Here is a 13,296-nt window from a genome sequence, read left to right on the forward strand (position 1 = left end):
GCAAGAAAAATAACAAAAGTTTTGGCTTTCAAAATAATCTATTATTAAAAAAATAATTTCCCAAACCAAAATAATAAAAAAAATGAACTATTTATTTAATCTATCGTTGAGTGGAGGCTACAGGTCGAGGCAGAGTTTAAAATTAATTACTAACGTTTAAATTGTTAAAATAAATTACATAAACACGTCTCTCTAGTTGTCGTGTAGCTATAAATACCGAGCGGAACCAATGTTCTCTAGGACTGTGGGAGTCGGTGTCGTTTCCTGCTCGGACACTAACACGGAGCATCCTTCGTTAATCCTCTCCGGGCTCCGGTCGTCTCCGTGTGTGTAGCATGAAAACCATGTTAGCCATTATCTCTAACGCTCTGTGCAGGATGACCGGCAGGAATGCGGTGAGTTTTCGGGGGTTGGTGTGGACACGGAGGCCACGTTGTGTGCCGGGGCCGGTCCGCGCTAACCATTAGCTCGCCTTGTACTGTTTAGCTTGGAGGGGGGCTGACCTTGTTAGCGGGAGCTAACATTAGCACTGGTGGCTGGTTTGAGTTCTTATTTGCAGTTTGCATGTTGCGGTGAAAAATGGGTTATTTGTGCTCTCATGTGATTGGCTGACTGGAAGGAAGCATGCATGAATGCAGTGATATGGCTACAGTCTGGGTGCTAGCTCTTTACCTCTCCCTATCCCTGAATATGTTATACTTCTGGTGGTCTGCCTTCCTCACACAGCACGAAGAGCTTGTACTGCCACGCGGGCGCTGATGTGATTAATACCGACCAGCATGGACGCCTAAACAGGGAAGGCGGGTAGACAAAATGTTAGGAACATATTTTAAATGTAGTAAAGGGGCTTCTGAGTGCACCATGCGAATGTAAACCTCTGACTTTGCTCTCAGGTGTGCTACCTCCAGTGTTTGTCTCTAAAATGTTTATATGAGCTTTCGTGTTGTTGCACGTTTTGCGAAAGTAGTCACACAGGTGCATGCTTTAAAAAAAAAAAAAAATATATATATATATATATATATATATATGTGTGTATAAATGGGCAGAGCCGTGTACGGTAAAGCCAATCGAGTAGGTTAAAGTAGTATGTTGACCCTAAAAATCGAGACGTAACTTTTATCATTGGCTACCATGGTGATGAAGCCACCTTCCTAACTTTGCAAGCTCTGACTGTAAGCTGAAGAGAGCTCAATAAGCCATTAATATGGCTTCATAGTGCACTCCTTTTAGTTTCCCATGCTCAAATATAAACTCTTAGTTCCAGATGAGATGTAAACAGGATGCTCGACTTCCTTCATGGACCGAAATCGGGCCAATCAAGAGATGCTGGGTCAGTTTTAAACACACCAGCGCCTCCCTGTGGGTCAGTAGGACTGGCAGCAGCATGTCGAGTGTTTGTCACGGTGCATCATTGACAGAAGCTTCCTACAGGCACTGCTTTACTAATCATATCATCCAGAATGAGATGAAGAAAAAGATGAAAATGCCTCAGTCGAGTCTCACGCTTGCCTGTGGGAATCCTGTTCCCTTTTCGCTGGTGCTCACTCCTACTCTCCTGCCTCTGGCCTCCTGCTGTTTTTATTCACACACAAATCACTGAAAGACTCCCCATTCATTTCTCGCTTCTCTCCCTCCTCTCCCTCCTCTCCCCGTCGCCTGAACCCTAGGGAGCCCAAACAGTGTCTGAGGTAAGCAGCTGCTGATGTTTGTCTGCAGGCTCCATCCTGCTCTTCCTTCCCTCTGCTCTGATGATGATGATGATGATGATGATGATGATGATGGTGGTGGTGGTGGTTCCCAGGGAGCTAACTGAAGTGCAGCTGAAAGGAATTGCTGTAGAGTTTGCAATGATTCTCCTCATTGGTGTAGAGTGTTTTAGTTCATTATATTCTTTGAGTATTTTTCATTTCACACACTCATTCTACACTTGTCTGCTGTTTATTTTCTAACACATTAATTTCACACTGGTACAACATTAAGATGAATTTTCAGCACCTATATAAACAGGTATCACTTTACCCCCCCAGATTTGTGTAGCTGGGTTAACTTTGAGTCGTTACAAAACCAAAAAATTGATCTTAAACCTACCAAACTAACAAATGTCAGGGTTCATTTATCAGTAATGTTATGTTTATAATAACATTAAATTAATAATAACATTAAAAAAAACTCCTGAAATAATAAAATAAAAAAACTTGGAAGTACACTCATGCATCAATAAAATTAAGATGCTTGATAATGTTCATTTAAAAAGATAAAATAACAATTTATAAAACTGCATTTAAAATGTTCTTAAGGTGCAAAGATATTCATTAACAATGATTGAAAAACTGCTATAAAGCCTCTAATGTGCATAAATGGCTTGGCTGGTACTGAAGTGATTAATCTGGGATTACAGATGTTGTGCTGGATGTCAAATACGAGGTGTTGTGTGGACACCGTTGGGCTGGTTTCAGTCTCTGTCCCCCCCCTGTGTGTGTCTCATCTTTTTAGACTCCACCCGTCATGTCTGTCTCCGTCTAGCTGCAGCTCCTCTCTCACCTGTAGCAGTGCCTTCACCTGTAGAGCTCCACTGGGCGTGCTCTGTGCTCTGGTCTGATTGGTTGGCTCCTTTTGTTCCCCAGCTACTGACTGACCTGTCAGAGTTTGTCGATCTAACGTCGCCGGCGGCACCCGCCTCTGCACAGACCCAGCGGCTTCCACCTAAACCGCCTCCAACAGCAGTCAGTACTAGAGCAGCGGCTGTGCTGTTAGTTAGCGGCTGCGCTGACAGACCAGTAAGGACTCGTGAAGCTTCCTCCATGTCTGCTGCCTGCTCACTAACAGGGCCGGGGAACCTAACAGGAGCTGCTGCATGGACGGCTACGTCTGAATTAAGAACAAATACCCTTTATATATCAGTCTGTTCTGTCTCTGGGTCAGTTATGAATGCACCGACACGTCTTGTTAATGCTGCACTCAGAGCAGTGAAAAAACAAACGAAATTTTAAGCTGTTTCTTATTTTAAACATGGATACTTGTCCAAAATTTCATAACTGCTGCATTTCCAGTCAAACTGATTTCATATATTGTGAGAGGTGTGTTTTCTTTTTTTTTTTTTCTTTTTTTTTTAAATGGGTAACTGTTAAACAAGGGCTTTTACTAACACTACTTTTCCTGATCTATAAATCTGTCCCATATCTTTGATCAGTTGATTATAAAAGTCAGAAAATTGCCAGGAACACTTAAATCAATCTTGGCAAGGTAGAAACTGACACTTCTGTCTTTACAATGATCAATTTAACAGAACTATTTTTATTTCTCTTGGTCTTTCCGTGTTGTTAAAATCCTACGAGTACATTATACAAAAACCTTCATGAGCTAAAATGATCCCAGACAAACTTGCTCCTCGTTGGGCCCGTCCTCACCAGGTCTGCTGTGTGCAAGCTGAAGCAGCACTGCAGCCGTTTAATGACTCCTATCAGAGATAGTTTGAGCAGGAGGGAGGAAGTGCCCTCCCATAGGTCTAGTTACTGTGAGAGATTATGCAATTGATATTAAAACCACAAGGAAAGAAATTTAGTTTGCCCAGGAAGAAATTGGCAGAACTGTCCAAACGCTAACTCCAAATTATTTCATGGCCTGAAGAGGTGACCGTGCAGGTTAACATGACTGATCTGTGTACAGTAAAGACCAAGCAAGAACAAGTTGGTTATGTTTAAATCTGCAGCTGAGCACAGCTTTGAGTCATTTAGTCTGTAAAATATCAGATCATAGAAATGCCTGAAGTTCTTATTGAAGAACTAAATTACCTCTTAACTCGGTTTGTCCTGCACCGCATGTGCTCCAATGGACACAGAGGAGTCTCTATCAGACAAATTGCCTCTTCAGTAAAAACCACAGTGTATTATTGGACTGGGTTTGTTCTCCCTCCCTGTTACTGACCTCCACAGTGTCACAGATTACTGAAAGTGCAGTTGTTTGTGTGAACCACCTGATCCCGCCCATCTGATCCCACTAGCCCCGCCCTGCTCCTCCCCCTGCTCTGACGAGGAGGGCAGCCGTCGCGCTGCTCAGTGTGGAAGACCAAGTCGTGTTGTGATGCTGCAGTGATGGAAAACGCAGTTTCAGTTGATTGTGTTTGTCTTCCAGGGAGCCAGAGTCGTCGTCTCCCGCTCCTTCGCTGACTTCACCCCCCAGGCGACCTTTGACATCAAGGTGGGTAGAAATGAGAATCACTAATGGCAGTCACAGACTGAAGGAAGGGAATTTTACCCCCATAAAGCTGCAATCCAGTTAATCATCTCTGTCGATACCGAATGTAGCTCAGAAGAACGTAAAGATGGCAGAGCCAAACTTATCTGGGCTAATGCACAACCATCAGTCCTTTCAGATAAAATGTCATGGCTATATTTGTAAAGTTCAATCTGCTGTCAAACTCTGAATAAAACAACATCAGTTTCAGTGTCATGATCATCAGCACATGTTCACTCAGGGATCTGTATTCAGGCCTGACAGAAGGCTAAAAGAGCCTCAGCAGTAAATGAATAAATGTGCTAATCTTTGGTTCAGGTCTGGATTTGTCTAGTTTATTAAACCAAACTTCACTCAGTTACGGACCAAAAATGTAAAATCTTTGGTTTGGTCTGTTTCTTTAGTTTTTGTTTGTTTTGGTGTAGAAATGCGACCTGCATCGCCTGGAGGAGGGGCCCCCGGTGAAGGCGGAGCTGACCAGGGAGCAGGGCCTGCAGTATTACCGCACCATGCAGACGGTGAGGCGCATGGAGCTCAAAGCTGACCAGCTCTACAAGCAGAAAATCATCCGAGGCTTCTGTCACCTATACGACGGACAGGTATCAGCGCCTGCAGGCCAGGAACAGAATTCATTTATATTGCATTCCAAATCTCAGTGCATGGAGTAATGCAAGAACATTCAGAGAAAACCAAAATGAACATCAGTTTGAGTGTGGTGAAATGCAGAACGTGTGGTTTCTCCTGCAGGAAGCGTGTGCTGCAGGCATCGAGGCCGCCATCAATCCCTCGGACCACCTGATCACTGCGTACCGCGCCCACGGGTACACCTACACCCGCGGTGTCTCTGTTAAAGAGATCCTGGCCGAGCTCACAGGTGAGAGCGAGAGGAAGGTATTGCAGTCTGAACATGTGCACACCTGTAGTTGATCTTAGTCTCATCTTCGCTTTTATTTGTCCTCCTCAGGTCGTAGAGGGGGCGTGGCTAAAGGGAAAGGGGGCTCAATGCACATGTACGCTCCACATTTCTATGGCGGCAACGGCATCGTGGGCGCACAGGTAAGCACATTTAAAAAGCCTCCCATACCTCTCACACCTGCAGGTCTCTATAGTTAAACACTCTCATTACAGTTTCAGTAACTCACCTGTGAACTGTGCAGGTACCTTTGGGAGCAGGCATCGCTCTCGCCTGCCAGTACCAAGGCAAAAACCAGGTGTGCGTTACGCTCTATGGAGACGGAGCAGCCAATCAGGTAAGATTTAAATGACTCTATTAATATCCACCAATGCTGCTAAAAGGCTTTTAACGCGCACTCTTACACTGTCATATCAGTTAGGTTTAAGATCTTTATTCTTATTTCCTTGGCTTCACGAGGTGACGCCACCACTTATTCTCATTCTGCTTCACCCCTGTTCTCCAAACCGGACCCTCTGAGCCACAGATGGAGGTTTTCTTGTTTTTTTTCCTCCGTCTGAAAACTGAGGCTGATTATGTCCGCTCCAAACTTTAGTGCCAGAACTGTGAAACAGCTTTCCTCCCTTGGCATTTGGATGGACAGGCGTGCGTTTGTGTTCTGCGTTGTTTACGTGGTTCAGCTGTGTGCTTTTTAATACCTCTGTAAAGAACTTTACACTGGTTCTCGTCATTTGACCTCGACTCCTCTGTGATCCAATCAGGGCCAGCTCTTTGAGTCTTACAACATGGCCGCTCTATGGAAGCTGCCGTGCATCTTCATCTGTGAGAACAACAAGTACGGCATGGGGACATCGGTGGAGAGAGCTGCAGCCAGCACAGACTACTACAAGAGGGGAGACTTCATACCTGGACTCAGAGTGAGACATGAACACATTAAAGCTGCAGGGCGGGGTTAAACATGGCGGGTAAACGTGCCGGTCCTGGGCAGCGGCGGCAGTGTGTCTGATGACTGTACACTGCCGCTGGCCCGTTTGGACCCAGACTATAACAGGAAGAGGCTGAGAGTCTGTCCTGGCAGTTGCAGGTGTGAGCATGCATACAGCTGCCTGATGCTCATGTATGATACTGCGCACAAACACACTGGAACGTTCCAGGTGTCGCTGCAGGGGTCGCATCTCTGTACGTAGAGGTGTGCCAATGGTCAGGTTTCTCTCTGCTCTCCTGCAGGTGGATGGGATGGATGTCCTATGCGTCAGAGAGGCCACACAGTTTGCTGCAGATCACTGCAGAGCTGGAAAGGTGAGGGTTTGTTTTGTTTTTTTATTTATACATTTTTAATATCTAATCTCTGAGCTGCACTCTGTTATTCATATATGTAAAAGTCCATGGAGACCCACAGCCTTTAATTTTGAAGGGTTCTCATGGTGGAGAGTTTCCTGTAGGATCTCTAAAAGGCTCTAATCTTTCAGAGCATCGATGTGAAGCAGCACTTTGTGTTTCAGGGTCCCATCATAATGGAGCTGCAGACCTACCGTTACCATGGACACAGCATGAGTGACCCAGGTGTCAGGTGAGTTACCTTTCCCAGTCTGGATTTACCTGACCCTGGGAGAGTTGTGATTTTTTTTTTTTTCTCAGTAATTTGGTTTGACCTCCTGCAGCTACCGTACCCGCGAGGAGATTCAGGAGGTCCGCAGTAAGAGCGACCCCATCTCCATGCTGAAGGAGCGCATGCTCAGCCACAACATGGCGTCTGTAGAGGAGTTCAAGGTGAGCGTGCAGACGGCAGGGATACATTCACAGCTTCAAACCTTTTTATATAAAGGTTGTCAGCTGCAGGGATTACAGCACCTGATTTCTCTCCCATCAGGAAATCGACATAGAGATCCGTAAGCAGGTGGAGGAGGCGACTCAGTTCGCCACCTCGGACCCGGAGCCGCCGCTGGAAGAGTTATGCAACCACATCTTCTCCAAGAACCCGCCGCTGGAGGTGCGCGGGACAAGCCCCTGGTCCAAGCTCAAGTCTGTCAGCTAGACTCGGACCACACACTCCAACCATTATCCCTCACACATTCAGCACCTTCCCTCTCGACTTTAGGTCTCAGCACCTTCACAGGACTCTGAGGTTTTTACCTGAAACCTGCCAGTGTTATTTATTTATAGTTTACTGTATAACTGAGATGTTATTCGTGGTGGAGACAGAGGTGTTGGATAGGATTAACATGCTGCAGGGCTGCACTGTAAACGCACAAATCCCAACATCTGACATGGAAACGTGTCTGTTAGAAACCCTCTCCATGTTTATCCTGCTTTTTAAACTCTTAGGAGACTTTTAAATGTTGCAAAGTTGTGTAGGTATTCCCTCAGTAGTGTGACTTTAAAACCGGCGAAATGCAAATGTGATGGATTTTTCTGGTAGTAAATGTGTTTTAAATGAGGAGTCGCAGCCTGAGCTTCAGAGCAGTCCCTCATCTGAAGCAGCTTCAGTGTCCAGGATAAGGACACAATATTAATGTATGTAATGATAAAATGGCTCTAAAAATGTTTATAACCTGAAGATGAAAACAAGACTTTAGATGGTCTCTAAATGCTTTAGAGGCTCTCCCTATCTGGACACTGAGGTCTGCAGGATCTTTTAGGAATGGTTGTTGTTGGTTGTGTGTGGTTTTTTTTTTTTTTTTTTTTTTTGTCTCCATAGATCTGGTTTTTCCAACCAAACGGTGAAATGACCTTTTTCTGCCCCTTTTCAAAGATGAGTAAATAAAATATAATCGAGCTGCTCGACTCGACTGCTGACGAGACAAACATCCGGACTTGTTTGGGGAAACTGAAGCTGGCAACTGGATGCACTACATTTGAGACTTTCTGGGCACTTTATGAGTTTAAAGGAGTCTGTTATAAAATCTTTCCTGTGTTCTTTAAAGTTTACTGTATCTGAGCCTGTACAGATATAAAGCTTTCTTATTTACCTGTCTGAATGGTGGAAACTGAAGGTTGTGAAATAAAACAACTTTAAAGAAAAGTGGAAACGTGATTGGTGTGTTTGAATCATATTTTATTTGCTCAGCTGTCAAACATAAAATGTGGTTACAAAGTAATGCTTCAAATATGACTCAATAGTTGATCAAACTAAAGGAAATCAGTGAGCTGTGTTCAGTTGTTCCATTCTCAACCACTAGATGTCACTATCAGGCTGGTAAACTGCTCAAAACTAAAAATCAATTTATGTTTTTTCACTTTAATTAGAGTAAAAATCTCCACCGGCTTCGGGCTGGTTTATTGTCAGCTTCATAATATAAAAAGGGACATGTCTGGACTTTTTTATCCCTTCTATTTTCGCTCTATTAAAGCTTTATGAACGAAAGTCATGCCCGGCTCGGACAAAAATTAAATGCTGTAAATTTAAACCAGTGAAAAGGTGTCACAGAAGAAAACGGAAAAAACTGACAAAAGTATTCAAAAGTGGATTTTGTAACGAAGCACAGCTTTAAGGAAGCGATGCGGTGAATCCAGGAGCACGTTCATGAGGTTTTTTGTGTTGTTTGTTTTTGGTTATTGTGTAGTTTTTGTCGTTTTGTGTACTTCAAAGTCGTTTTCCTTTCTGTGCTCGTGTTTCCCGTTTTTGTGAGCATTTCATATATTATATGTACATATTGAGTGGTTTATGGTCACTGCATATTTTTTGGTCAGTTTTTGATAATGTGTTGATTTGTATTTTTTTCTGGTAATTTGGCATTTCATGGGTACACACTTGTGTTGTCCTGGAGCTTTTTTTGGTGGTTTATTTATTTCGTGGTTCACTACAGTATATGTGGAATAACTGTTGGCTGTTTGTGGACATTTAGCAGGTTTTTGTGGTCACAGTATTATTTCTGTGGGTGGATTTGTGCAGATTTTGTATATTTTTATGGTAATTTGTTTCATGCCTGGGCCATTTGTGACTGTTTTGCACATTTTGTAGTCATTTTGCGGTTGTTGGTGTATCACTTTGAATGTGTTTACTGATTTTGCATATTTGACATTTGTTGTTATTTAGAGTAGTTTTGTGGTTTATTTTTACATCTTTTGGTGGAATTTGCCATGTTATTGCTGGATTGTCCATTTTGCAGATTTTTGTATTTGTATTTTGTGTACTTTGTGTGGGTTTTTATGTGGTTAGGTGGCTTATTTTGGATAGTTTGTGGTCATTTTGAGTTTCTTTGAGATACTCTTTTGCATTTTGTGCTACTTTTTATGTTTTGTGGTCATTTGGGTCGTTTAAGGTCGTTTTACATACTTTCTGTGATTGTGTTGGGCAGTTTGGCGCCACCCTGTTAGGCTTTATCGGTAAAAATAATCATTAAAAAAACAACACCGCCTTAGTGATGAATCGCAGACTGTTTATTCATAAGTTCAGATACGTGCTCGTTCACTCTTTTATTACCTAAGTGAGAATGCCGCCTGTCGTCGTGACGTAGTTGTGACGCAGCGCTCTGACGGACAGGTAAGCCGACACCGGCCGCCATATTGGGAAAGAACGGAAGTGAGAGAGGGAGAGGTGGAGGTAGAGAGAGAGAGAGAGAGAGACGGAGATAAGTCAATCAGTTTCCGAAAAAGGGCGTCCTCCTCCTCCTCTTCGTGTCTCCGGAGGAAGGGGCGGTCTCAGCGCCGCGGCAGATCCGGAATTAGCCCTTGTTCGCTCGGCTCCGTTCGGTCGGTTGGTCGGTCGGTCGGTTCGGTTCCTGCCGACGCTGAAAGTGGACTACTACCTTCAAACCTTTTTTTTAAGAATAAGAGCGAGGAGAGAAAGCGTCCGGAGCGAGGGAGGTACGAGCAGCAGAAAAGAGGAATAACAGAAGAAGAAGAATAAAGAAAAGTAGGGGCAGAAGAAGAAGAAGATGCCTCTGGCTCAGCTGGCGGATCCCTGGCAGAAGATGCCGCTGGGGAGGACGGCTGGAGAGGTGAGCACACTTTGGTTTGTCCTGCTGTCACACTGACTGACAGCTGAATGAGGACTGCAGTCACAGCAGCAGCTTTCAGGGGGTAAAAAACACAAAAACACGGCACAGGATGCAGTCTGATGCTACAAAAGCGCCTTCTCTGTCAGGCAGAGGCAGCTGCTCCTAAACACAGCACAAACTACCGTAAGATCACTCTGCAGGTAAATCTGTGCTTCAGGAAGCGCTGGACATGTGCTAGCAATGACAGAGTCACGATGAAGTGCTCAAACAGTAAGCTGACAGTGTCATAAAGGACATTATACATTGCATTTATATTGACAGCAGCTGCTAAGTGACTGCAGGGATATTACTATGACCCTAAATTGAACTGTAAACACCGTAAACTCTGGGAACATCTGTTTATTTCCCTCTGAAGACACAAAGATGAAGTAATTTTCTATGCAGAAATTTTACACCAGTTCAGGAGGGCGCAGAAGTACACCAAAGTGTCATGTAAGCTCCCAAATAAGCACTCAAATCTTTGCAGGAATGTCCTGGATATGATCCAGTGTTAAATCATGTGGTTTAAAATGTCATAAAGTGCAAAAATATGAAGGGACCTTTCAGGATAATTCGATTTTTTTAGTTAAAGTCACTCTTCTTAGCAGCTAAACTACAACACAGGCATCATTTTTACCCTAGAAAGCTTCAGCAGGACTAAATTAGCTGCACTAAAACAACATAAAGTATCAAGTGATGACCCGAAGGCACAAATATGTAATAATACTTTATGCATGAGTATTACAGTGGTACTACAGGGCACAGAAAAACTCCAAAGTACCACATTGTCGGTATAAGCTGCCAACGTAGTGTTGCAGTCTCTGTAGGACTGCCATGGACATGTTTCTGGTGTTAAATCGAGAGGTTTTAAATATCATAAAGGACAAAAATGTGAAAATGAGATTGCATTATGGTTGACAGCACTGGTGACTAAAGGGGCATCAATTTGTCCCTGAAATTTGGTCGAAAACATTAGAAAGCTCCAAAAAGATGAAGTTAGCTGCATTAAAACACGACGTAGTTTTAACGTTCGTGTGTTTACTCTAAACACCCGAACGTGGTCCACACCCTCCAGACATGTTACATGTGTGCAAAAGGAAACCCTGAGCATGTGCTACAATATTTTTGGAATGACTTAAACAATAAAAGAAAAAAAGTCTGTCATGGATGCCTGTCAGTGTCAGTAAAAAGAGTCTGAAAGTGTCGTAAGGGACAAATATATGAAGTCTGTATTAGCACTGCTGAGTGACTACAGGGACACTATTATGACCCTAAATGGGATTTTAAATACCATAAAACTCTAAAAGGAAATCAGTTCATGTTACTCTGAAGACACAAACACGAAGTAATATTCTGTGCAGAAATATTACACCAGTACAGTGTACAGTGGGCACAGAAGAACAATAAAACTGGTGTTTAATTGAGAGGTTTACAGCACATTGTGCACAGCAGATTGTATTATTACACAAACTATTTTAAATTAGATTTAAAGCAGCATAGAGCTCCGACGGGGACTATATTAGTTGCACTGAATCACATCATGAAGCAGTTTAGGGACAGAGTTGTTACATTTGGGTTTTATATGTTAAAGTCTGTTTAGAAATAACAGATTCATGTTTAAATGCTAAAATAAGAGAATGGAATGACGAAGTGTGAAAATGTTGCAAAGTAGGTTGTATTAGGATCGAGAGCAGCAGCTAAAGCTGCTATAGAGGCATTATTTTGACCTTAAGTTAGACTAAAAACACCACGAACCTCAAACAGGACTAAATTAGTTTTACTGAAACACAACAGAAAGTAGCATAAGATCATTCTGAAGACACAAAGATGAAGTTTGCTATGCAGATATATTACATTAGTACTACCAGGCAGAGAAAGTGTCACTATAAGCTGCCATAGTAGTGTTAAAATCTCTCTGGAAATGCCCTGACCATAATATAAAAATGTCAGAAAGTACAAAACTACTTCAGGACTATTACATTTTTTACCATTTAAGCAGATGCAGACTCACCGAATATTATAATACTGGCAGGCTCTATAAATGCTCTACAAATTGATAGAAAACAAACTGTAGAAGAAGACATAAAATGATCTGAAGAGCCCCGGCTTTTCTCTCTGGCCTGACCCTGAAGCTCATTTAATCAATTCATCGACTCTGAGTGTCACAAACTCACTAAATCACCTTAAAGTCTCAGTTAGATCACCGCTGACAGCAGCACGCACCCCCCCCTTCCCTCCCCCCCTTATTTCCTTATTTTAACACACCACGCCAAGTCTCCTGAGATCAGTCTGTAGACACGCAAGGCTTTACTTTCAAATACTAAAGCTGTGTTACAGCTCCTGCTTATTGCCTTATCTACTAGTCCAGCGTCAGAATATGCAGCCGTATAGGTGCAGTAGTTAATGTCATGTTTGAGCACTAAACCAACAGGTTAAAGGCTATTATTAATTACAGCAGCAGCCAAATCTTAAGCTCCTGTAAGGACTTTACTTTGACCAGAAAATAGATTAAAAACCCAAGAAGACTGTGTAATATTGTACAATATAGAAGTACTGCTCCAAATATTTAATTCATGTTATATGAATCTCTCAGTAAACTGCGGGGTGCAGTTAAGGATCCTTAAAAGCACCGAAACACATGAAACAATGTGTGATTATAAACCACACAGATTTAATAAAAAACTCTGCAGGAGTAGTTAGAGGAGATTAAAAAACCCAATAATGTTGCTACAGTAGTGTCGTAGCTGTGTTAGCGTGAGATTGAAGATGTTTTTAGGCACAAACGTGAGACGGTAAAATCACTATTTGGTCCCACAAACGCCATAAAAGAGCTTTTGGCACCGCATTGGTTCAATGGTGTCAACAGGAACATTACAGTGACTCTAAATCGGATTTAAAACGTACATAAAAATCCAATAACATTCAGTATTGGCATCAAGTTTTCCTCTAATACAAATAACATAAAGGGGCTATTGATTCTCTACCAGGCGTAGGCCTACAATTACCTCAGGGGTAATTCTGCAGTAAAAAGAGTGTTCATGTGAATATGAGCTCAGCTCAATAGAAAAACAAAAAACCCTGAAATTATAATTAAATTAAAGAAGTTCAAGCTGAAAAACTAACAGTCAACTAAAACTATTTGATAAGCTGTTTAAAGTAGCTGAAAAAATT

The 13,296-nt window shown here is 42.6% G+C and overlaps 2 protein-coding genes across 4 annotated transcripts in view; both read left to right on the forward strand.

Annotated features, from left to right (window-relative positions):
* Positions 1-242: 242 nt before the first annotated feature.
* On the forward strand, positions 243-8,180 carry LOC116310071 (pyruvate dehydrogenase E1 component subunit alpha, somatic form, mitochondrial). 3 transcript variants are annotated; one of them, XM_031726814.2, is made up of 12 exons: positions 243-395; positions 1,668-1,688; positions 4,132-4,197; positions 4,659-4,832; positions 4,981-5,107; positions 5,198-5,289; positions 5,391-5,483; positions 5,908-6,063; positions 6,374-6,445; positions 6,649-6,716; positions 6,808-6,916; positions 7,017-8,180. In XM_031726814.2, the coding sequence occupies exons 1-12, from the start codon at positions 336-338 to the stop codon at positions 7,179-7,181; spliced, it is 1,203 nt and encodes a 400-aa protein (XP_031582674.1). In that variant the 5' UTR covers positions 243-335; the 3' UTR covers positions 7,182-8,180. The 3 variants fall into 3 exon arrangements, with proteins under 3 accessions (XP_031582674.1, XP_031582679.1, XP_031582685.1); XM_031726819.2 differs by lacking the exon at positions 1,668-1,688; XM_031726825.2 differs by lacking the exons at positions 243-395; positions 1,668-1,688 and adding an exon at positions 2,494-2,777.
* Positions 8,181-9,639: 1,459 nt separating this feature from the next.
* Positions 9,640-13,296, forward strand: part of rps6ka3b (ribosomal protein S6 kinase, polypeptide 3b) — a 68,576-nt gene continuing 64,919 nt past the window's right edge. Inside the window, exon 1 of the mRNA XM_039616973.1 lies at positions 9,640-10,086. Within this exon, the coding sequence (XP_039472907.1) occupies positions 10,024-10,086 (63 nt within the window). The 5' untranslated portion in view covers positions 9,640-10,023. The remainder of the gene's footprint in view (positions 10,087-13,296) is intronic.

Source organism: Oreochromis aureus, linkage group 9 (assembly GCF_013358895.1).
Source record: "Oreochromis aureus strain Israel breed Guangdong linkage group 9, ZZ_aureus, whole genome shotgun sequence".
Taxonomy (NCBI): Eukaryota; Metazoa; Chordata; class Actinopteri; order Cichliformes; family Cichlidae; genus Oreochromis; species Oreochromis aureus.

What these genes read in the sequence shown, in the direction of transcription:
- LOC116310071 (XM_031726814.2), top strand. Translation starts at nt 336, where the DNA reads ATGAAAACCATGTTAGCCATTATCTCTAACGCTCTGTGCAGGATGACC. An exon ending in GAGCCCAAACAGTGTCTGAG is followed by an intron (nt 1,689 to 4,131) that starts GTAAGCAGCTGC and finishes TTTGTCTTCCAG; the next exon opens with GGAGCCAGAGTCGTCGTCTC. An exon ending in ACTTCATACCTGGACTCAGA is followed by an intron (nt 6,064 to 6,373) that starts GTGAGACATGAA and finishes GCTCTCCTGCAG; the next exon opens with GTGGATGGGATGGATGTCCT.